Consider the following 25,321-nt stretch of genomic DNA (forward strand, 5'->3'; position numbering starts at 1 on the left):
TGTGATTTTGTTTTTAAAAATAACCTCCTCAGATGTTTCTGATGATGAAAGTGTTCATGCACATTAAATTCATGGTCATTATAGAAACCTTGGAAAATACAGAAAAGTATAGATGAAAAAACTAGGAAAGGATTTGATAATGATGTAGATTTAATTCAGTAGCCTATTGTTAGCAATATATTATGGTTATCAAAAAATTATCAGTCTAAAAATGCTTAATATAGGTGCTTGCCAAAGTTAGTAGATAACTTGGGAGAATAGTATTATCTTCCATATGCTACTTTAACTAAAGGTTAGTTTTAGTTCTGTTTGATTCTTAAATTTAGGAGAAAAGGAGCTTCTTTCTTTTAAAAAATTGTTTCACATTTATATATGACTTTTAAAAGTAAATGACATGATGCATATTACCTAATAAATATAGATGATAAAAAAACCACAAAATGGTTAAGATAGAGACATGAGAATAAGAGGCTGAGAGAGAATAATTGTGTCAAAGAATGTAGTTTAAGGGAAGCTACTGCAGTTTAGCAAGACTCTGAAACCTGGGACTTACTAGCAGCCGAGGTTGAGGGAGAAATGTGACAGGTTCAAAGTGCTAGTTATCAAAACGAAGTTTACTAGACTAATGGAGAAGCTGCAGTTTAGGATGTATGGCAAAGGTTTTTTGCATAGATGAAGAATTATTTTAAAGAAAAAGAAGTTTGTTAACATTAAATATAAACTTTCAAATTTAAACATCAGGAGATGATTAGTTCTTTTAAACATCACTTCAAATGAATTTTACTTGTATCTCATGACAGCTATGTGATCATTTAAAGTATCTTCTTTGGGAATTCCTTGGCGTTCCAGTGGTTAGGACTCCACGCTTTCACTACCAAGGGCGCCGGTTCGATCCCTGGTCGGGGAACTAAAATTCTGCCTGCCATGTGGCCAAAAAAAAAAAAAAGTATCTTCTTTGTTGTCAAAGAGAAATTAATACTTTAGTAGAAATAGGAAAGTGTGGGCAACTTTATTGTTGAGAATACTAACAAATATTTTCACTGTTAATAATTTTGAGGTTATATATAACCACTGACTAAAATAATCATTGCAAACTTTCTCAGTCAGGCTCTTCCTATTTCGAGTAGGCCCTATTTCCTTTTCACTGTTACTTGGGCATTTTTCAAGTTTTTATCTGAAACAGAACATCTTCTACTCAAATCTTTGCATTTGTATAAAGAATTTTTTGTTCTTCATGGTGAATTACATGGCAAAATTAAAAGTATTTAGGCTTATAAGCTGAAAGCCAAGGACTAGTTAATACATTAAAATATCATTGTGATAAATTATATAAAAAATTATATTATAAATTATATCATTATGATAAATTAGATTTAAGGGCTCAAATGTTGCCAGTGTCAGTCTGTCTTTGTCTCTCTGTCTCTCTGTACATCTCTTCTCTCACTATTCCTACCCCCACCCCTTGCAACCCACTACTACTCTCACCCAGGATGGGCAAGAAGGGAATGGAGGCAAAAGACTGTTCTGACCCTTTTCTTCTTTTTTTGTGGGGTATAGAGTTCCCTGGTAGCTGAAGCTTGGAGTCCAAATAGGCCACGCATGTAAAATGATCTGTTCCTTTTTTGAGACTTCAGTAGCCCAAATCTTATAGAGGTAGGGGATAAGCCCCTTTTACTGGCATTATTTTCTCTTACGCCACATGTACAAGCAATAACAGGATATGTTTAGTAGTATGGGCACCAGTAGTACAGTAGCAGGCCACTGGAAGTGGACCAGGGGCTAGAATTCAACTGTAAAGCAGCAGGTAGAGTTCACTCATATAGGAGTTGGTGACTTGGTTTTTTTTTTAGGACTTCTTATTCGGTTCTGAGGGGTGTGTATATTTTATATGGCTCAGAAAAGAGCCTCTTATACATAGGATAACCATATTTCCCTGTTCACCTCTGTTGTCCTGGTAAAATTATTAACAGTATCACCTTCACTTCTTATTCGGTTCTGAGGGGTGTGTATATTTTATATGGCTCAGAAAAGAGCCTCTTATACATAGGATAACCATATTTCCCTGTTCACCTCTGTTGTCCTGGTAAAATTATTAACAGTATCACCTTCACCTTTAAAAACTACTAATTTTGGTGATAAATTATGTGTAACCCTAGTTATTCTTTTGATGCAGCATGCGAAATATGTTCCATTTTTCAGCTTTTCCTATAAAGGGAAACCAAAAATGCCCACTCACATTGCCTTATCTATGGTGAGAACTGAAAAACCTACGAAGTAATGAGTTCTTATATTGCATTAGAAACTCAGTAGCCAGGTGGATCTCTCACAAAGACTTAAAGGAGTTTCCTTGGGCATGATCAGCATCTCTTAACAGCTGTGAGAACCTGTTTCTTAGATTAAGTACTGTGTTTTGAGCAATCAGTCAGAGATACGCTGATGTGGTGATCTCCTACAAAGCCTTGTGCAAGATTGAAGTGCTTCAGGGTACTTGTGAACTTTTCCATTCCATTATTCTCCCAAATTTCAGCAAGTAGTGATTTGTAGATTTTATTTGAGACCAACCCACTGGGTCGACCATGCCAGGTCTTGGTTACAATGAGCACAACAAACGTACAAATGTGTGAGTCCATGAATATTTGCCATAGGAACGATCCATAATGTTTTCAGGCTGAGGAGATGTTGGAAAAGAAAATGCTGGGAAAAAGAATACTAATCTGAATCTGGGAAGTCAAGCAGAAAGGCCAAGAATTTAGAGTAAGTTAAATGGTTTATCGAGTTGAAGGATGAAGCAAGGTTTGGTATCAAGCATAAGCATAGATGCAGATCATGAGGACAAGACTGTGGACACACAGTCCTTAGTCTAAGAATGTGGTCCATCCATGGCTATACCTCTCTTATATACAGTTGACCTTTGAACAATACCGTTTTGAACTACTTGGGCCCACTTATACGTAGATCTTTTTCAAGAAATACGTACTACAGTACTACGTGATCCAAGGTTGGTTGAATCTGAGGATGTGGAAATGTGCATATGGAGGGCCGACTGTAAAGTTACATGTGGAGGGGATGGGGGTCAGCGCCCCAAACCCTGGTGTTTAAGGGTCAGCTGTACTCTGCTGAGGTAGCAACTTGGTCTTGAAGGTATCACAGAATGTTAGACAGGTCTGGTTTCCTTTTCTGCCCTTCCCCCTTGAAGTAACTTTTATGGAGTAGCCACAGTATAGGAAATAGTAGAGAATAAGGGTACAGTTAGAGAAATGCATCAACAATGGGGAAACAACCTTCTTCTTGCTGGATTAATGAAGTATATATTCAGAAAAATGAAATATAGATAAAATTGAATATATATTTAAATATTCTTTTGGTGTTTTTTAATGAGATATTTTAAATTTAGCTTTTATCTATAAATTTGACTTTGAAATATGGTATTAGCATCTTGGTTTGAGTTTAGAAGGAGCAAAACTTGTTTAATTAATATGAAGTTTTATTGAAATTTTATTCGTCAGAATTTCTCATCTATCCATCTTTCACAGGCTTGACACTACTCTCATAGACTTTACTGACATGAAGTGCCAACGAGGGGATTTAAGCTTCATTTTCAATGGGGATGCGGCACCCTCTGAATCTTTTGTAGTATTAGACAATGAACAAAAAGTTTATCAGCGAATACACCATGAGGTGAGCATGTTGTCTTATCAGTATTCCTGTAAATGGTTTAAAAAAGTCTGTGTAGGGACCTCCCCTGTGGTCCAGTGGTTAAGACTCCACCTTCCAATGCAAGGGGTGAGGGTTCGATCCCTGGTTGGGGAACTAAGATCCCATATGCCGTGGGGTGCGGCCAAAAAAAAAAAAGAAGTCTGTGTATGCAACCAAGCCTCGGTGTAATTGTTTTAAAAGGCGTAAGGCATAATTGAGATGGTTCATTCCTAAAGCTTTCATTTTCTTACCTCTAGTTTTTTTAAAAAGTTTTATCATCTGTTCTCTATCCTGACTAATCCACTGAGTCTGTTTGCTCTTAATTCACTGATGATCTCCTAGTTAAATAAACTCTAACTTCTCATAGTTCTCATTTGTTGAACCTGTTCTGACCCTGTCCCCATTTATCTTCCTATCTTAGTTTCTTTTATTGTTGTGAACCATCTCTATCTCTTTAATATGAACACCTCTCTTGGCTCTCTGTCTGTACTGTTTTACTTTTCCCAACTCTTTGGCCACCTTTCTTTTCTCAGTCTTTTCACTCTTAAAGTACAAAATTATACTGCTTCTAAACACCATATCTCCATGTTGGAATTGCCTCCACAACGACCTTTGAGAGACCATATTCACCATTATCTTTTATCCGTTGTTCCCTGAATGCTTATAAACCAAAGAAAAAGCTTTTCTAGTATCTATATATATCACTGATAGCCCTACAAATGTTTTTAGGTCAATATTTTGTTTTGTCACTGTGGCTTTTATTTGTCACCATTTCCTTTCCTTACGTTTACCACATCTTGTTACCCCCTTCCTCAACATCTCTTAGATTAGACCCTCCTACTGTCAAAGCTGTTGACAAGACCTTCGTTACCTTGTATGTGTACTATTGAAATAAATAGTTTCCTAACTGGCACTGAGCAAGGAAGATTTGGATTCGAAGAGAAGAAAAAAAGACATTCCTTGTGGGGGAAACAGGATGAGTAAAGTCAGGGAAGTAGGACTAAGAATGGTTTATTTGGGAAACAGAAAAGCAATCTATCTGACTGCAGTGAAGGTTTCTCTTACTGAGCATAGGAACATGGTTTATGGAAGGCCTTAACAGCCAGATAAAATAATTTAGGATCTGTTATAGTCGGTAATAGAGAGTCATAGATTCTTAAACAAGGTATTGATATGATCAAAGAGTAATTTAAATGAATTAATCTTATATATAATAGTTTTTTGACTTTTCCTCCTTCCCTCTCTTCCTCAAACATTTATCAAGGACCTAATAAATGCTAGACACTGCTAGGTGCTATGGATAGTGGCATTGTATTAATAGTATACAGTTTGTCCCTTGGTATCTGTGGGGAATTGATTCTAGGAATCCCCAAGGATACCAAAATCCACAGATGCTCAAGTCCCTTATATAAAATGGTGTAGTATTTGCATATAAGCTACACACATCCTCCCATATACTTTAATTCATCTCTAGATTACTTATAATACTTAATACAATGTAAAGCCTAAGTAAATAGTTGTAAATACAGTGTAAATACCTTGTAAATAGTTGCCTGCATGGCAAATTTAAGTTTTGCTTTTTGGAACTTTCTGGAATATTTTTTTCCCCAAATATTTTTGATCCCTGGTTGGTTGACTCTGCAGATGTGGAACCTGCAAATATGGAGGGCCAACTGTATATCAATTTCTATCATATATTAAGCATTAAATGCCAGCATACTGGGACTATAATCTAAATACTTTAAAGCTCTTTTATTAAATCCTTAAAATAACCTGTCTAAATAGTACCGTCTCTATTTTATAGATGAAAAAATTGAGGCTTATAAATGTTAAATGATATCTCTAAGATCACACAGCTAGTATGCAAGATGGATTGGAAAAGGGAGAGAATGGAAGAGGGGAAAATATGTGTTTTTATGGTTATAGGCATACTTCGCTTTATTGTGCTTCACAGATATTGCGTTTTTTACAAATTGAAGGTCTGTGGCAACCCTGTGTTGAGCAAGTCTATTGGTGCCGTTTTTCCAACAGCATTTGCGTACTTTGTGTCTCTGTGTCACATTTTGGTAATTCTCGAAATATTTTGACTCCTCTACCAGCAAACAGATTATGACTTGCTGAAGGTTCAGATGATGGTTAGCATTTTTTAGCAATGAAGTTTTGTGGGTTCTTTTAAATTTATTTTTTGGCTGCGTTGGGTCTTCGTTGCTTTGTGCGGGCTTTCTCTAGTTGCGGCGAGCCAGGGCTACTCTTTGTTGCTGGTGCTTGGGCTTCTCATTGCAGTGACTTCTCTTGTTGCGGAGTGCGGTCTCTAGGCACACGAGCTTCAGTAGTTGTGGCTCAACGGCTCTAGAGCACAGGCTCAGTAGTTGTGGCTCACGGCCTTAGTTGCCCTGTGGCATGTGGCATCTTCCCGGACCAGGGATCAAACCTGTGTCCCTACATTGGCAGGCAGATCTTAACCACTGTGCCACCAGGGAAGTTCCAGCAATAAAGTATTTTTAAATTAAGGTATGTACCTTGTTTTTTTAAGCATGATGCTATTGCACACTGAACAGATTACAATACAGAGTAAATGATGGTGGTGCCACTGACAGAATTGGGGCATTTGGAAAAGGAAACAGGTTTGGGGTTTTAGATGACCTTCACATTGAATCTGTTGCTAAAATCAGTGTATTTGTTTCAACCCTCTCTTTATATAGACTTCTCTGAAGTATTTGCTATTATCGGTAACTCAGTTCTTAAAATTTGCATTTCCTTATGACTTGACCTTGATCATTAGATGTTCTTTTCCCATATCTCCTTCTTAACTCTCTTTTGCCTGTTTCCTTTTCTCTGCTCACTTCTTGAATATTGATATGCGCTTGATGTTGTTCTCATTTTTACAAATTGCCAGAAGAATCTCTTCCATTCCCACAGCTCTCCCTACCTCTTATCAGTTGATAGTTCACAAGTATATATTTGTAACTCAGATCTTCTGAGTGGGGACCTATCTATTTAAATGCCTAATGAATATCGTGTGTGTCTCCTAGGTACCTCAAAATTTAGCTTATTTAAGACTTAACTCATTATTTTCCCTTTAAGGTGCCCGTTCTCCCATTTTCTTTCCTTTGGTGATTGACATCATTCTCTGTTCAGCGAGAAAAATTGGAGGTTTTTTTTGACATCTTTTCTTGTATTCTCACGTTTCCTAATTAGAGAACATGTGTGGTTATTCTTGTCTCCCTCATGTCTTATAATTATCCCTTTTTTATTCATGTTGTTATTGCCATAATTTAGATATTCATTATGTCAACTGGACTGTCACATAAATGATCTTCCTGGCCCCCTTCTTGTCTGCTTTTAAATTATTTCACATATTGGAGATAGGTTGAACATTGAAAACAAATTCATGACACTTGTCTTCCTTAAAGACACTTTAAAAGTTCCCTATTGCCTGAAGAATGAAATCCAAGTTCCTTAGCATGCCATGGTTCCTTCTGTGACCTGGCTTTTGTTCACTTTTCCAGCCTTTTTCTTACCCTGTTATCATAGATACCTTCATGCTGAACTCTTTGCAATTTTTTCCAGGCTATTTAGTGTTTCATTCCTTTGTTCATATTGTTTCCAACTCTGGGGATACCCTTCTTCTTGTACCCTCACCCTGGTGGGGCACCTACTTAGTGTTACTTCCTCATCTGCCAAGTGACCATTGTTTCCTTGATGTTCTCACTAAATCTGGTACCATAGAGCTGCTAAGGCTGTTTTTATCTATGTGGCTTTCTTCTTTTTTTGGGCTAAGTGTCTCAGAGGTTTGGGGTTCTTTAGTTGTAGTCTCTGGTACCTAATACAGCATCAGTACATTCTAGTTAGAGTTTGGCAGAGTCTTTCTGTAAAGGGAGAGAGTCAGTATTTTAGATATTTAACTATATTTGCAGGTCATATGGTCTCTGTCACAACTGCTCACCTCTGCTGTTATTAACATAAAAGCTACCATAGACAATATATAAATGAATGAGTATGGCTGTATTCTAATAAAATTTTACTTAAAAAACAGATGGTGGACTGGATTTGACTGCTGGCCATAGTCTGCTGACCCTAATTCTAGACTCTCATATATGTACTAAATAATTCAAATTCTTATGTTTTAAATAACAGCAGGATAGCTAACTGGGCAATAGATGAGTTGGAAAGATAGTACTAAAAGAGAAGCCAGAGATTAAGGCTAGTAGTGTAAGTATTAGCTGATGTTATAGTATCAATGAGATCACCAGTGGTCTGGTATTTAAGGTATATGTGTGTGTATTTTATGTCTAAAAGAATACAGAAATGTTAGATTTTGAGCAATAATCCTCAGGGCAGGGAATACTTGTTTTTTATCCTAATATGTATACATAAGTAATAATTGTTCATTAAATGTTTGTTGAATGAATGTAATTAACAACAGGTCTTTTTCAATGATGTGGTTAGGAGATAGTCTATGATTTATAGAAGAGTTATGTTTCAAAAGTTTATTTGAAATTGGGATGTTTGAAACTTAAGGCAAATTTCTTCATAGGCAGTGTTGTATATAGTGTTGTTTCCAAGCTAGTACATAAAATCCTAATTGATTTGTAATATATTTACATCATGATGGTTAACAGTTCTGTACAATCTATGCCAGTCAAAATTTCTCTTTAGGAAATTGTGTTCAGAGTTAGTTTGGGTTACCAGGAATACATTTTCACCTGTTACAGCCTTAGCATTAATGTCAAGATTTTCTATCCCTCACTTGTAAGGGTGAAGGAAATGGGTTATATCTGGGTGAAAGTTTGTGGTGACAAATAGAAAATGGGCCTCTTGAGAATCTAGAAATCAGGAGGTAGGGAAAATAGAGCCTCTAGTTATTGTAAACCTTATGGATGGTTCTCATTCTCCAGTCAACTCTCTAGGTTCTGCCTTTTTTCTCCCTCTTTTCTTCGGATTCTGGGGTCCTAAATATCAGAGAATCTCTCTTGGCCTATTATATTTAGAATAGAACCTCATCTAATACCTACTCATTTACTCTTCTGTACCTGGTCTCTTAGTTTTCTGTCCCTGAAACAAGCACAAAGCTTTCTCTTTTAAAAAATAATTATCGATCAATTATTATATGCCAGCACTGGGGAATATGTTGAAGCAAGGCTGCTAATTGAGTTTGGAAATTATGGGTTGATATTTATGGATTCCTTTTCTTTCTATAAGGTGTATAGAGAAGATCCCATGTGGCCTCCTTTCCTTTCTTTCCTTCCTTATCCCCTCTCTCCTTCCCTCCTTCCCTTCCTTCCTTCCACTTAAAACTATTGGGAAAGAAAGGCTCATAGTGGTGGGTCTTTAGATTAAAAAGAACTAAAGTAAGATTCATCTATACTTAAAGAAAACAAAACCTTCTTACAGGCATTTTGTCTCAGACCTGTCTACTTAATTCTTAAAGTAATCTTTTACAATTACTCTGCATACTTTGTACTTCTGTAATAGGTAATCTAGTATTGTTTCCATTACATATCTGGAAGAGTGTGAGTATATTTTTAATGTGTCCTGTATTTTTAGATTCATAATTGGTTATAATTCTAACTTATTTAGTTATATGAAGTTTACACTTCTGTAATTGTTTTTAGAGTAACTAGCACTTCACATTTTTTTAGAATTGGTCCTTTTTGTTTTTTGAAATCTGTAACGTTTTAATTGTTGACATTTTCATATGTGGCGCTAATAACCTTTGAAAACCTAGATTCTTATATTTACCTTTTGCCCCCACCCCAGGAATCAGAGATGGAAACAGAAGAAGAGGTTGACATTTTAATGAGTAGCGATATTTACTCTGCAACTTTATCAACCAAATCAATTTCTTTCACACGTGCCCAAACAGGATGGCTTTTTCGGGAAGATAAAACAGTATGTGCAAATCGAGATTTTTACACTTTAAAAATTGTTTAGTATTTAATGTTGCCAAAATAATGTGATGGAAATGCAGGTAGAAAGAAGTATCTTACTTGTTTTCAAGTAGTTTATTCTCTTCTCCTTGAATCCAAATAGGGAATTATATTGGTTGGTTACAGAGTTGGAAGATATTCTTACAGAAGCCAGGAGAGAAAGTTTAGTTCATTTGAATTTTATGTTGAAAAATATTCTTGTTGTTGGTGGCCTTGTTATTATACAGGGAACAGTGTCTTCACATGGTTCCATTATATTTCTAATGCTTTATTTCTTAGGAAGACCACAAAGAAGGATATACTTTAAAATTCATTTCCCTGGACCTTTTTTCTTTCTTCTTTTAGAATTTTAAACTGTTTACTTACCCAGTGTCTGTCCCTCAGTATTCCATATATTTGACTAAAATTAAATAAGCTTACATTCCTACAACACTGTAATTAAATTAAATCTCAGTGGCGGTTTCCCCATTAGTGAATTGTAAATTCTTTCCATAATTCCCATTTCATCTGTCAGCAAGAGGATATATAATATATAATATTTCAAACATAATATATTCAAAATATATTCAAACATTTTTTAGTTGGATGTATGAAGCAGCATCTTATAAAATTTTAAAGTCAAGGATAAGTAACACATTAGGTAAGGGCCAAGATTTTAAGAATTCTATTTATCTTTTATTACACACAGTAGAAATGAATATATCCTCATTAGAAAGACAAAAATAGCCTGTAATAGTCAGGGTTCTTTGAGAAACAAAATCAGTAGGAGTTCTGTATCTCTCTGTGTATGTGTATATATCTGCATATAGATGTATATATACCTATAGACAGAAGGAGAGAAGGGTGAGGGAGAGGTTGATTTATTTTAAGGAATTGGCTTGTGTGAATGTAGAGGCTGGTAAGTCTGAAATTTGTAGAGCAGTCTAGCAGGCTGGAAATTCAGGGGAGAGTTGATATGGTCTTGAGTTTGAAATCTGCAGGCTAGAATCTCAGGCAGGGTTTCTGTGTTGCAGTCTTGAGGCAGAATTGCTTTTCCTTTGGGAAACCTTAGTCTTTGCTCTTAAGGCCTACATTTGATTGGATATGGCCTTTCCATATTATGGAGGGTAATCTGCTTTACTTCAAGTCTGCTGATGTAAATTTTAATGAATCTAAAAAATGCCTTCGTGGAATTCCCTGGTGGTCCAGTGGTTAGGACTCAGTGCTTTCACCACTGTGGCCTGGGTTCAATCCCTCGTTGGGGAACGAAGATCCTGCAAGTTGCACAGCACAGCCAAAAAAAAGAAAAAGCCTTCGTAGCAACATCTAGACTGGTGTTTGATTGAACAGTTGGACATCATAGTCTAGGCAAACTGACATAAAATTAACCACCACACAGTCTTACACATAAAGCTGAAAATCTCCCTTGACCACTACTCACAATCCCAGAGTCCTTTGCAGAAGGTTATCCAGCTGTATATCCCCCAGACCTTTCTTTATGCTTTATGTACATAAATATCTATCTATAATAATATTTAGCTTTAGTTGTTGATAGGTTTATTTTTCATAAAGTGTCATTTTATCTATTGTTTTGCAACTTTTTTTCCCCCAATGTCTTAGAAGTGTTTTCTTTTCAGTAGTATTACTTCATTCTTTTTAGCAACTGCATAGTATTCCATAGTATGGATATATTGTAATTTATTTATCCAGTCTCTTATTTTTGGACATTTAGATGGACACACATTTGTGTCCAGTTTTCTCCCACTATAAATGATGTTATGTTTACTATCCTTTTACATGCCTTTGCATTGTCTTTTATAGATAGCAAGAAATGGAATGGCTGGATTATGGGGAATATACATTTACATTTTTTTATTGATATGATTTATTTTTAATAAATGCTTTTTCATTATAAGATTTCAAAAATTGATCATTATCACTTGAGTGTTTCCCAACCACAGAAAAATTCTCACTGTGAGATCTAGGTTCATCAGTTTTCCTCTCTAAGCCTATTTGGCAACAAGTAGCATTATAGGATTCCCAGTTGTGAGATCCTACACTGCAATCCATTTGTTGGCTTGAAGTCTTATTTGTTTGTACTCTGTTCTTCTGGACAGCATTAGAAGGATCACTTCAAGAGAAGATAAAAATTGAAGCTGCTGTTCATCTAGTGCTACTGCTAAGCAGCTCAAAGCTCTTGAAGAGTGTCTAGGTGATCTTCTTAAATCTTTGACAGGTAAGGAGGGAGTCAGTAATGCTTATGGTTCCCATTTTGTAGGTAGAAACAGGTACAGAATGCCTTGCTTTCTAATGACTGGTAAGGAAGCCACCAAAAGCAAGGTGGAAATGGAAGCAACAATAAACACTTAGTTTTGGAATGCCAGAAAACAGCAGCAAGAGGAGAGCAAGTGATCTGCATGCAGGTAGAAATGGGAAACTTGTTTTCAGTAAGTTACTGATCATGTTTTTTGAGGTAAGGTATTTCAAACTCTGACCACCTGTGGGTCTGAAAAAAAGTGAAGGTTAATGTTGAAGGAGCCCTCTTTTCTTGATGTCCTTTTAATCCATTTGAGTTTCCCTATCCCCAATCCATAATATAAATACATAATTATACTGATGAGCAAAACTACTTGGTTGTTCTCCCTTTGTTGAAAGAAGCAAGCAACTGTAACTTGAAGTTTGGGCCTGTTAGAGAATATTGGAACAGGTAATTAATTTTAGTTGTACTAGAAATTTTTATGTGACTAAGACTATTTCTTTTTATTCCATTTTTTTCTATCTATAAAATGGGAACATTAATTATCCCTGACCCCTCCTTGTAACTCATGATATTTGACTATTAGCTAAATTAAGTTGTCAGATAGTTTTGTGCTACTTGGGAGTAGATTCTAAAGGAATACTATGTGTTGTTTTTACTTAGACTTAATTCATTTGCAGATTAACTACCATATATCTTGTGTGTTTTAAATTTTCCTTTATAAATTTGAAATATGTTATTTTATGTATTTTTTAGCTTAATAGAATGTATAAAATAATTTGATAATTTCAAGTACCAGAGGAATATTTTATTTACATCTAAATGTTATATGTTTATGAAGAAACTGTGTATTACTTTGAAACTTTAAAAAAAATCTAAGATAAGCTTTATTATTTTGAAATATTTGATTTTGTTTTAGGAAAGGGTAGGAAACTTTTTGGCCGACTTTTATCTGGTGAATGGACTTGTTTTAGAATCAAGAAAAAGAAGAGAACATCTCAGTGAAGAAGATATTCTTCGAAATAAGGCCATTATGGAGAGTTTGAGTAAAGGTGGAAACATAATGGAGCAGAATTTTGAGGTATAACTTTTACTTTTCTTAATTTATAATGTTCTAAAGAGAGAGGGGGTAGACTTCATTCCTGGCATTCAGTGAGTTTATATAAGTATGCTCATAGGTTTTGTTTACCATGTATCACCTTTTATTTTTCTGTGATATGGTCTTTGGTGATTTTTTGTGAACCTGTTCTTGATCTTTGAGTCTTCACTAATAAATAGATTAAAATCATTTTGTAAGCATGAAACCTGGTGTTAATTTTTAATCCATGTCACTTTGCATATATTCTTTTTCCTACTTCACCAACTGAAATCTTCTGCTGCTTTGAAGACCTGGCTAAAAATCTACCTACTTCATGAAGTCATTTCTAGCCTATACCTTCCCATAAATTTTTTATTCAGTGTGTATTTATTGAAAACATGGTACATGCAAAGAATTGTGTGACAGTAGGAAAAGGGGAGGGAAATCAAGGAAATACATAGCTATATGAGACAAGGTAACTTGGCTCTATAATCTTATTTCCCTAGTAAGATGAATTGGAGGGTTTCTTAAATTTATTTTTTATTTTAACAATTTTAGACTTTAAAACCAGAAAAAAGATGATTCCCAAATGTTAACATTTTACTACATTTTTTATAGCAGTGTTTTTTAGGATTGGGACCCTTTAGTGGATTGTGAATTCAATTTGTGGGCTGTGACCCCCACTTTTTTTTTTTTTTTTGAAGTAGAATCTAAATTCAGATAATAAGGAAAAACTAGAGAACATAGTATGGGTCCTTATTACTTTATGAAACAATAGTGTCAGGGGTGTATGTTGTGTCTACCTGCATATGTGTGACTGCTGTGTTATAGTGTAAAATGTGAGTCACAGTCAGAAAAAGATGAAAGGCTACTATGAGGAGACTTGAATTCCTTGAATGTTTAGCCTCTCCCCTGTGGTATTGTGCCAGATTACATTTTCAGGATAGACAAACTTTTCAGAATAGTATGCCAGGTCTCAGCTAATTCATGGTGATACTGTGTGTGGCAGCAAAATTATTTTAATGTCTAGAAAGTTTATATATTGAGTGAATCAACCATAGTTTAGTTAAGTGAGTATAGGATGTAAAGTGCTTAAGAATCCACATTAAATGTTTAAGTTAAAATCGTGATCCAGTTTAGTGTGATCCTGTCCCCTTCCTGCCAGATCCTCTTTGCAGTCCTCATTTTTCTTTTGTCCTTGGATTAGAGCCTCACTAGGCTTTATTTTCCAGAAGCCTCCTGGGATTTGCTGATCTCTCGATCAGTAGGAGGTAATAGGATGTGATATGCTCAGGAAATAGAAATGGAGATGAATTGAAGAGAGGGAATGATGAGCTTAATCTTTGACAAAGCTGCTACCCTTTCCCATTGTTAACCAGACATAAAGACTATTTCTTTGGACTATATTGTGATTTAAATCTTATAACAGTTCTTTTTAAAAAAGCGATTTTGTTGTGGTGGTGCTTATTGCTACCTTTGTTTAATTTTGGCAGCAAACCATTTTGGGATGAGTACACAAATTTATTTTCTTTAGGGCAGAGATTGTAACTTGATGCACTTGAATTGGTAAAGGGGTCTTTAAATAACATTTTAATCACATATAGTTTGGCACGTTGAAATTAAAACATAGTTTAATCCCAGATGCCTATATAATAAAACAAAATAATATGAATTAAATAATTAAGCTTCTGACTTCTGATCAGATCAAAGGAAATAGTTCCTGGGCATTGTGTGAAGTATTTTTTCATATATCATCTCATTTAATTTTTATTTTATTTTTTTTTACAAAAGTTTATTCTTAAATGTACAATAGGTTCCAAGACAACACTTCATTCTAGCTATAGGTGGCAACAGATGTTATGGCAGGGAATCCAGATGTTTAATCCAGATGTTTAAACAGGAATGGAACTAAGGATCATCGTTGCCTCAGGCACAAGGAACAGCTTACTTTTTGCCAGATTTCTTAATTCCACCTGTGGCCAGGGGGCCTTTCCCTGCTGCCTTCGCTTTTAGCTCCTCGAGTTTCTTTTGCTCCTCCTTCTGTCTCTGCTTGAATGCCTTATCTTCCTCGTCCATCTCCTTGGCTTGCTTCTTGGGCTGCTTCAGGGGCTTCTTCTTGCCACCTTCGCGGCCCGACATGGCGCCTGCCGCCCCTTCCCCACTCATTTAATTTTTAATTATCACAATGACCTAATGAGATAACTATCATTGCCCAATTGTATAGAAAGGAAAATGAGGTTTAAAGAAATTAATATATCTGAAGTCACAAAGCTATAAGTAGCAAAGATGGGTTTTGATTCTTGGACCCTTACCCCAAGTTCTTCTTGTTCTTGGTCTAAGTATATTGCTTCCCAGATCGCCTTTGTTAAAGTCTCTTCTTTGTGTGTATCCAGATTTTCAACACGTCTTAGCAATTCTTTCAAAATATTGTGAAGTTGAAGTTGTAAAAGGAATGAGAGAACCTTGCTATTGGTAAATGTAAAAATCAGTATTGTGGTGTTTTTTTCAATGATGCATATAGATCATATTAGTAAAAAGCATGTTTTTGGCTTTGGAACATTATTGAAAATTTCAAGAACCTAGAAAATATGTATGACTATTATGATTGTTTTCAAAAGACATGAAAATATTATATATATATATATATATATATATTTTTTTTTGGCCATGTTGTGCGGCTTGTGGGATCTTAGTTCCCCGACCAGGGATTGAACCTGCACCCTTGGCAGTGAAAGCGTGGAATCCTAACTACTGGACCGCCAGGGAATTCCCGAAAATATTATATTTTAAAGCCACATTTTAATAGAATTTCAGTTCTTAAAAATGTATGTCCTTTTCAGAATGAATTTATGTTCTTTATTCTAAATGAATAGCTTTTGAGTTTCCTTTTTTTTTTCAGACAAATATTTGTTTTAATTTCTATAAGAAATAGCTTATAGGTAACACTTAGAAGTAATTATTTGCCTTTTAACTAGTTTTGCCATGCCTACTCCTTCTTTCCCCTCTCCTTTCCAGACAGTTCTAATATTTAGTATATATATTTGACAATATTTTTTATAGTAAAATTTAAGTGCTCAGAAATTCTTAAGTTATGGATACTTGCTCCTCCACTTTTGGTGCTTTTTTCCACTTTGTTCTAACCAATTATTGTTGGAGGGGGGAGTAATGCCCCATTTATACCTTAGACAGTCATTGATAAAAGCATTAATTGTATGCCAGCTATATATACAGAATATTGAGTTAAACTCTATTAGTGATTATGTATTTTTTTAATATATAAAATCAAAATAAGAATATATAGATATAAAATACATGAATGTGTTAAACTTCCAGAAACCTTTGCCATATAAAATATTAGAATTCAGCAAATCTAGCAATAAATCAAAACTATTTCTTATATGCTTCAAAGCATTAAAAGTTTGCATTTAATTATGTAGGAAAGGTTTGATGTCATTTTAGTTACAGAGCCTACTGACTTAGGGAAATAAACTTAGAAAGCCATCTGGTGTCCTGTGGCAGCCTTCATGTCTTCCTGTTTCATTGGATAGTTATGGGAACAGTATAGTGGGAACACTGATGGGTTCAGCTGTGAGTATCAGTATATAACAAAGGATCAATTAGAATAAACATAAACTAAGAAAGACCTTATTAAAATATAATAACTGATATTCATAATGATGAAGTAAAGTGCTCAGTGGAAGGTTAAATTAGATTCATTACAGTCTCTACTAAGATGGGGAATGTATAATGTATAGTTTAGAAAGAATTCTATTGGAAATAGTAGAAACTGCTTAGAGAATTTTATTACCTGAAAAAATATACTTATATGACATGCCGCATTATCTAATCATGCCAGGAAAATGAGTCTTTACTATGATAATATATATATGATTTTATATATATATATATAAAAACATCAGTTAAAGCCAAATGTATATACAGGTATTAAATATATATAGGTATTAAATAGACTGGAAACAAGAGTAGACAAATTTTAAGCAGTGTTCTGAAAGAGAAATTGACCATGATCTGCTTAGTTAGATAGAGATTTGGGTGGAGGTGTGATTAACCTTTGCTATGGTTCTGGGTTGGAGCATCAGTGGTAAATTTTTTCAGTCATTTCTTTTGTTTGTTACAGCTTCTATTAGCTTGCCTGCCTTCTGCAGGATCACAAGACACTGTTTTACCTAATGTTTTGCCACAATATTTATGACAGTCACTACCTATTAAGCCCATTTGTCATTCTATTAATAGCCATTGCCACATGCCATACTATTGTGTGTAGTATCACATTTTATATATCATATTTAGTATTGGTTATGATATAATTTTGGCTGATTATAACAGTAACTTAAACAAGACAGGAGTTTATTTTTCTCTCATGGAAAAATCTGAGTTTATATGGTTTCTTTGCTCTGTGAGTTAATCTCAGACCTAGCCTTTTTTTTTTTTTGGTCTTATTTCTCTACCATTTCTAGGATCTGGCCCTCATTCACATGGTATACGATGTTTTATTACCTGTTTAGCATTCCAGCTATTAGGAATGATAATTCCTAGTAGTAATTAGGAAAGAGAGGACATGCCTGTTCTGTCTGAGTACCCAATCAGAAGTTGCATACATCACTGCTCAAATCCCATTGGTTAGAACTTAGGTATAACTAATTTAGCTAGCTGTAAAGATATCTAGAAGTCTTTAATCTAGGAAGTCATGTGTCCAGCCAAAAATTGGTAGGGAGGTTCTTTTACAACAAAGAACAGGAGATAGATTATTGATTGAGTAGACAATTAGTATTCTCTAATGTCTCATTGTTAGATACATACCTGATGCTTCAGTTACCACATAAACACTAGTAACTGTCACCCAATATATACCTTCAATTCTGACCTGTCTCTTAATCACCAGATCTATAGTATTTTGCCTACCTCCACTTGGATAAACATAGGTATCTAAGATTTAGTATGTTTAAATCTGATCAATTTTTTCATTCTTCTTATTTTCTGTCTTGAGTGGTAACACCATTATCTACTGCCATTACCCAAACCAGCAATCTGAAATTTGTCCTTGGACTTCTTAGCTTTCCTTACCTCTGTGTCTAATCGATTACAAAATCCTAAAGATCTCGTGCATCTATTTCTCTTCTTCCATTTTGAAATAGCCTATCATTTCTCATTTGGATTACTGAGATAGCTTCCTAACTTACTCACTGCTACCAGAATGACCTCTCTGAAATAGATTGAACTATGTAAAGCCTCAATAACTAAAATGTATAGAATATTTACTATGTGTCAGGCACTATTTTAAGTATTTTATGTTAACAAGCCAGTTTTATCCTTACAACGACCCTCTGAGGTTATGTAGTTGACTAAACTGAGACAAAAGAGGTTAAATAATTTGTCCAAAGTCAGCTAGTAATTGGCAAAGCCAGGATTTGGTCAGTCTGGCTCCAACGTTTGTGTTCTAAAACATTATATTGCTCAAAATATTTGTCCATTGCTTTCTGAGTAAAATACAATCTACTTAGTGCACAAAACCCTTTCAAACTGCTTTTTCTCTTCTGTGTCTTGCCCTCTTACCTTGTATCTTGCTATTTTTCCTTCATGTATGCTACACATGAAGGGAAAAATAGCACCACACTTGCAGTTTCCCAGTACAGCATGCTTTTTCTCACCATTGTACTTTCCTCAATGTCCTTCATTTGGTTATTTTGTTCTCTTTCTTTTAGACTTCTCCACCAGGAACCACCATTGCTGGCACATCTTTTTGGCTACCCCAGTCTGGGTCAGAGAAACCTCTTCTCAGTGCTTTCATGCCATCCTCTTGATCCCTCTGTCATAGCACACCCATCCTGGATTGTAATTATCTACTTCCTGTGTGTCTCTTTGTAAACTTCTCAGGGGCAGAACGTCATCTTTCATATTGCCTGATGCTCAGAAACTGTTAGTTTCCTTTCTTCCCCTATTCTTCTGTTGCTACTCAGAGATCATCAATGATTTCTAACCAACAAAATCTATGGCTTTTTTTCCAGGCTTCTTTCTTTCCCTTTAAAGTCTTTGTTATGATATTGAAACAGTCTTTTCACTTCCATGATACTTGTCTTGCATCTTGTCATGATACTTGATACTTGTCTTGTATCTTGTCATGATACTTGATACTTGATGCTCTGGTTTTTTCTTTTCCCTTATTGATTAATATCTGGCTCCCTTCTGTCCTCTCCACCCTCCCCTCTGGCAAATCTGTGTAGTTTTTAGGACTCAGTCATCAGTCCTCTGTTTTATTACTTTTCATTTAGTCAGAGAATTCTTAAATCATTATCTCTAAATATGATTTCTCTCCTTTTCTTTTTGTAACTGCCCTCTAGGAACTCCCCAGTATAAAATAGTTACTATTATTTACTGAATCCTTTATACTGTGCTAGGCACTAAGCTTTTCCGTACACTATCTCCTTGAATTCTTAACTATGAGTTGGGTGGTCATATTCCCATTTTGCAGGTGAGTTAAATTGACAATAATATAAATAACATGCCCCAATTCACACAACTACCAGGTAGTGGAGCTGGGTGGGATTCCAACTCATTTTTGTGTCTTCAAAATCCTTGATTTTAACAACTCTAATATGCTGCCTATTAACATCTTAAACTCATTATATCCAAAACTATACTTCTCTGAATGGGACCCTCTCCCAGTGTTACTATTCATTTTGTTATTTATGTGTCTTTCACTTATTGCCCTTTTGCTCTACAGTTTGTGTTGTTGGTTTCTCCTTAGCAATTTTCGATTTCTACTGCCACTCCCTTAGTTCTTTATTGCCAGTTCATCCTATAGTGATCCAAGCTCTTGGTTACCAAAGATGAGGTGTAAGTTTTAAATCTGATATGACCTTTACCACTGTTGTTGATCTCCCTTTTGAACTTTCCTCCCTAGTTCAAATCAATCTAGTGTTTTCACTGTTAATTCTCTCTGTCCAAAATATTCTTTTTATTTTCTTTTCATTTAAATTTGAGCCTCAATCCCCTAGTCTCGATTTATTGTCTATAGAAAACTGCTTTCTTTTCTGAACCCCTGTATTACTCAGTTTTTTGTAAGCTCATTTGATCTTTAATCATTTAATACTTTGTATTCCTGATTAACTATTCATGTTTGTATGTGTTTCTTCTTCCAACTTTGAATTGTAAACTCTGTGAAGTCAGGATTAGTTTTTATACTTCTCTGTAGTTCCCACGTTCAGCATCTAGCATAATGCCAGGGACATTTTAGATGATTAAAACATCGAATGGGGTTTCCCTGGCGGTGCAGTGGTTAAGAATCCGCCTGACAATTCAGGGGACACAGGTTCCAGCCCTGGTCTGGGAAGATCTCACATGCCACGGAGTAACTAAGCCTGTGCGCCACAACTACTGAGCCTGCACTCTAGAGCCCACGTGCCACAACTACTGAAGCCCATGCTCCACAACAAGAGACGCCACCGCAGTGAGAGCCCGCGCACAGCAACGAAGAGTAGCCCCTGCTCGCTGCAACTAGAGAAAGCCCATGCACAGCAACGAAGACCCAACACAGCCAAAAATAAATAAATTAAAAACAAAACAAAACAAACAAACAAAAAGACATTGAATGAATGGATTTTACTACTTTGACACTTTTCTTTTTATTTGAGATTTAAAAAAATGATAATAAATATTATTGATGGAGCTTAAATCACCATGGAAGTATCTCAGAATAACCTCTTAAAGCATTATATTGAAGAGATTAAGTAGATTATAGTTTATTGTATGTTTTAATTTTATATTTTAAAAAATATAATTTTCTTTTCTCCCTCCCTCTTGGTCTCTGTCTCTGTTTCTCTCTCTTTCTTTCTCTCTCTCTCCCCCTCTCTGTTTGTTATTGTTTGGCAGCCGATTCGAAGACAGTCCCTTACCCCTCCTCCTCAGAACACTATTACATGGGAAGAATATACATCTTCTGAAAATGGAAAGTAAGTGTTGTTTTGTTTGTTTATATATTCTTTGGTTTTTAGAAAAGACAATTTGTAAAAACATGAATATTTAGGCATGAAATGTTTTTTTACAGAGAATTATTAGTATAGTTTCATCTGAAGCAGTTCTTTTTCCTTTTAAAAATATGGATGAAGCATGATGAGGGAGAAGCATCCCCATTTACATTCTCTTTTTGAATAAGTTGTAGAGCCTTCTTTTTACATCCCTCTTGCCAATTTATATATACCAAAAAACCTATAGGACATTGTTCTAAGGAAATATGAGGACTTGCCCAGTGCAGTTGCTTATTTGAGTTTTTGCACTGTATGATGAACTTTATATTCCGTTATTATCCAGAGTCTTTTGCAAGGTATGTAAGGCTACTCATTGTTTATCTACTTTTTGCCTTTCCAAGTTCATCTCCTGTCGTCATCTCTTTGTTTCAGCCTGTGCCAGACTACTTCTTACTATCCTTACCCAAGACGTTTGCGTAATGTTATATTGCTAATACTTAGTAGAGTACCTAGTACATAGTTTTTGTATCCAGTAAATACTTACTGAATAAAAGAATGATGAATGGTTTATTTTGAATGAATAAATAAATAAGAATTTTCTTCTAGCTGACCATGTCAAAGAAAATACAGTCCTTGGTAGAAAATATTCTTTTGGTGGAGAATAAAATATTACCTACCCTCATGCTTAGTAAGAAGTTGTCTTTTTTTTTTTTTTTATGTTGAAAGGCTTATTGTTATACTTTTTCTAACTTCTCTAAAATGTTTCCATCTTATAATATTCTACAAGTAATATAAAATTCTGTATTCTTTATATCACTTCTTATTGATCAGTGCTGAGAACCATAGACAGTAAGAGATTGAATTGAATAAGTGATTTAAAAGATATAAAATATTTTTAAAGTTTGTTTTTTTCCTATGGATTTGCTTTGTTATTAAAAATAGTGATTATTAAAATTCAGTATGAAATTTTCTGGGTTTTGATCATATTCTTCTGAACTTTTATGCTTTGCTATTTTCTTTTTCTTGTTACCCTTGTCTCATTTATTATACATGTTTCATTCCCTTTTAGCATAATTTTATTTCTATCAGAGTAAGAAAAGTTGAAATACTAATGAATGTCATTGGAAGATGACAGATTCTTCTTAGGAAGATGACAGCATGTGGAAAAAATTTCCTAATATTTTCTTTCTTTCTTTCTTTCTTTCTTTTTTCCTTTTTCATTTTAGAGCTCCTCATCTGGGTAGAGAACTGGTGTGCAAAGAGAGTAAGAAAACGTTTAAAGCCACAATAGCCATGAGCCAGGAATTTCCCTTGGGAATTGAGTCGTAAGTTTGTTATTAACTGCACAAGTTTATGAAAAAAGCTATTAAACTGTAAAGGCTATAATAATGTTGGCATCTGAGTGGTGCATTTGAGGCCTTTGAAATGTAAAAGCAAATAGCCATTGCTTTGACAGTGTGTCATGCTCCCTTCTAGAAATTTTCCAGCTCACAAAATATTAACATTTTAATTATTTTAACCAGATAAATTTTCAAATAATTATTTTTTAATTACAAAAGTAATACATGAATACATGCTTATTGTAAAAAACTAACAGTTTGGAAGTTTATAGAATAAAAATGGCAGTTTTCTTTTACCTCAGGTAAATAACTGCTGTATTTTTGTCTAGATTTTTTCTGTGTTTTTTTAGAATTTTTATAAAAATGGGGGAACAGTCTACATTTTGTTCTGTTAGTTCCTTTTAAAAGTGAGTTATCTTGGAGTTCTTACAATAAGTACATTATTATCTATGTCTTTCTTCTTTCCTTGGTATTTTGTAGTATTGATGTACTGCCATTTATTTTATCATCCCCCTACTGATAAACATTTTAATTATTTGTAGTTTGTCACCCTTATAAACAGTACTCCTGGAGTACTTGAATATATCCTTCCAAACCTGTATTCATCAGATGCTCATTAAAAAAAATCGATTTGGAGAGATGGGTGGAATGGGAGGTGGGTAGCTAGAGCCGATTCTGACAGAACTGTACCTTTAGGCTTCTCACTAAAGTAGGGGATGAATTGAAGTCCTAGGCTTTCCTTTGTAGATCCTTCCACTTTCAGTCTGGCCTAATACATTAAAAAAAAAATTCTCACGGAAGAGAGCAGGACCCTTCTTTTCTACAAATTCTATGCACATCTCATACTCCTCAACAGCCAAACTTTGGAAGAGTAGATAGAATTTGGTATACAGTCCTCAAGTTATTGATCAAAGAGGGAAATAAATAAATAGTTCTCAGAAGATGCGGGAAGGGAATTAGCCATACATACAAATATGCATAATTTATCATATCTTGGACCCAAATGACTCCAAGATGCACCAGATATATACTCTAATGAAGAAGAATAATGTGGCAAATTATAAGATGCTCTCAATTTTAGGAGTTATCCCAATTTCAGAGATGTTAATATGTGAAAAAAAAATGGGTATTTTAGAATTTATAAAATGTGGAATTATAGCCATTCCTCCTGCAAAAAGTAAAATAAGGAATATAGATAGCATGTAAAAGCCAGAAAAAGAACTCATTCTAGAATAAAATATAAGTCAAAGAACAGAAGAAAATTCCTTGTAAATACTATAGGAAAACATAAAAAGAACATGAAATTGGTAAACTAGATCACTCTAAGATGAGATGCTAAGACAATAGAATGAAATGAAAAGGAGATTGTAAAGCTAAGGAAATAAATTAAGCACTAAATAGCACTATTGCAAAACAAATACATTAGAAACAACAATAAACAGGATAGATGTGACCAAAAATTAAATTTTTATAGCTTATAGTGAATCCAGTGAAAGAAGAGGTTAAAGAAATTTGAGAAGTAATATTTATGGAGGAGAGTGGTTCAATATAAGGATCATTGCTGTTCCACTTAAATAGAAAGCCTCCAAAATGTAAACAAAATAGTATTCAAAACATGATAGAAGAAAAGAAAATTTCTCTGTATGGAAGAACTAAATCTGTAGCCTAACATTAGGCTCCAAGAAAAATTGATAGAGAAGGATTAGTAACAATGATTATATTGATTAAACTATTGTATTTCAATTGTTAATAGAGACCTCTAAAGGCATTCAGGCGAAAAAGGGTAAAAAACAGCCTGGCCTTACATTTTTTCACATCTTGACATTGCTGAGGCAAAGAAAGTGTGATCTGATAGTATATCTAGGTAAGATGTCATTTACATATCAAGGCAATAGAAAAGGACACAGAAGAATTCAATAAATATAGCAGCCATGGGCCTTTTTTGAAAGAAAAATACTACTACTTGAAAATGAAATTCATCCAGCCAAAGGATAAAAGAAGTTATAGTATAATGACTAACATAATAATACTGAATGCTAAGACACCTCGTGAAATTGTGGTTAAGAGGGAAAGATTATAACTGAAATTTTATGCTAGTCGGATTTCCCTTTAGTATGTAAAAAAGAAACACTCAGTTATCAAATCTATAAGAAATTAAGGAATAATAAGTACATAAGAGCGCTTCACACACACAAAATTGACAGTGAAATTCAGGTGTCCAAACAGTGAGGCTAATTAAAGAACTTGGGAATTTGTAGACTTCAGGTAGAAGACTAGTGTAAGCCTTGAATCTGCTGAAATATAGATCTAAAATCAACAACTGTGGAAATTATGGCTGCCCAATAAAATGTGAAAGTTGGGCTTCCCTGGTGGTGCAGTGGTTGAGAGTCCACCTGCCAATGCAGGGGACACGGGTTCGAGCCCTGGTCTGGGAAGATCCCACATGCCGCGGAGCAACTGGGCCCGTGAGCCACAACTACTGAGCCTGCGCGTCTGGAGCCTGTGCTCCGCAACAAGAGAGGCCGCGATAGTGAGAGGCCCGCGCACCGCGATGAAGAGTGGCCCCCGCTCACCGCAACTAGAGAAAGCCCTCGCACAGAAATGAAGACCCAACACAGCCAAGAATAAATAAATAAATAAATAAATTTTTAAAAAATGTGAAAGTTATAAACTTTGACACAGTGAAAGGAATAATAAAACAAAAAATCAGGAGGTAGAAGGAGGTGTCATTTTCTCATCTTTAATATCTGGAAGTCAGTAATACTGTGTAAGTTTGAAGCATGTAGTTATAAAACAACATAAAGACACAATGAAATGAATTTGAAAAATTTTTTTCTCCTTCCATTTTTCAGATTATTGAATGTTTTGGAAGTAATAGCTCCCTTCAAGCACTTTAATAAGCTTAGAGAATTTGTTCAGATGAAGCTTCCTCCAGGCTTTCCTGTAAAACTAGGTAAGAGAAAAATTTTCATGTAAGTTCAGTGTCTATTAGAAATATGGAGCTGTTTACTAACATTTAAGAAGAAGAAATATGCTTTGAAGGAAAATGGATTTCC

General features: G+C 34.8%; 2 protein-coding genes across 3 annotated transcripts in view; one reads left to right on the top strand and one right to left on the bottom strand.

The window, feature by feature from the left end:
- Positions 1–25,321, top strand: part of ANKRD13C (ankyrin repeat domain 13C) — an 80,041-nt gene that overhangs the window by 45,994 nt on the left and 8,726 nt on the right. For both annotated transcript variants that reach the window (XM_061186455.1, XM_061186456.1), the window contains 6 exons: positions 3,534–3,678; positions 9,457–9,588; positions 12,782–12,943; positions 20,831–20,910; positions 22,152–22,250; positions 25,118–25,218. In XM_061186455.1, the coding sequence (XP_061042438.1) occupies positions 3,534–3,678; positions 9,457–9,588; positions 12,782–12,943; positions 20,831–20,910; positions 22,152–22,250; positions 25,118–25,218 (719 nt within the window). The remainder of the gene's footprint in view (positions 1–3,533; positions 3,679–9,456; positions 9,589–12,781; positions 12,944–20,830; positions 20,911–22,151; positions 22,251–25,117; positions 25,219–25,321) is intronic.
- LOC133088492 (translation machinery-associated protein 7) lies at positions 14,722–15,096 on the bottom strand. Its single transcript, XM_061186454.1, has one exon. It carries the CDS (start codon positions 15,077–15,079, stop codon positions 14,885–14,887), a length of 195 nt encoding a protein of 64 aa, XP_061042437.1. The 5' UTR covers positions 15,080–15,096; the 3' UTR covers positions 14,722–14,884.

Source organism: Eubalaena glacialis, chromosome 3 (genome assembly GCF_028564815.1).
Source record: "Eubalaena glacialis isolate mEubGla1 chromosome 3, mEubGla1.1.hap2.+ XY, whole genome shotgun sequence".
Taxonomy (NCBI): domain Eukaryota; kingdom Metazoa; phylum Chordata; class Mammalia; order Artiodactyla; family Balaenidae; genus Eubalaena; species Eubalaena glacialis.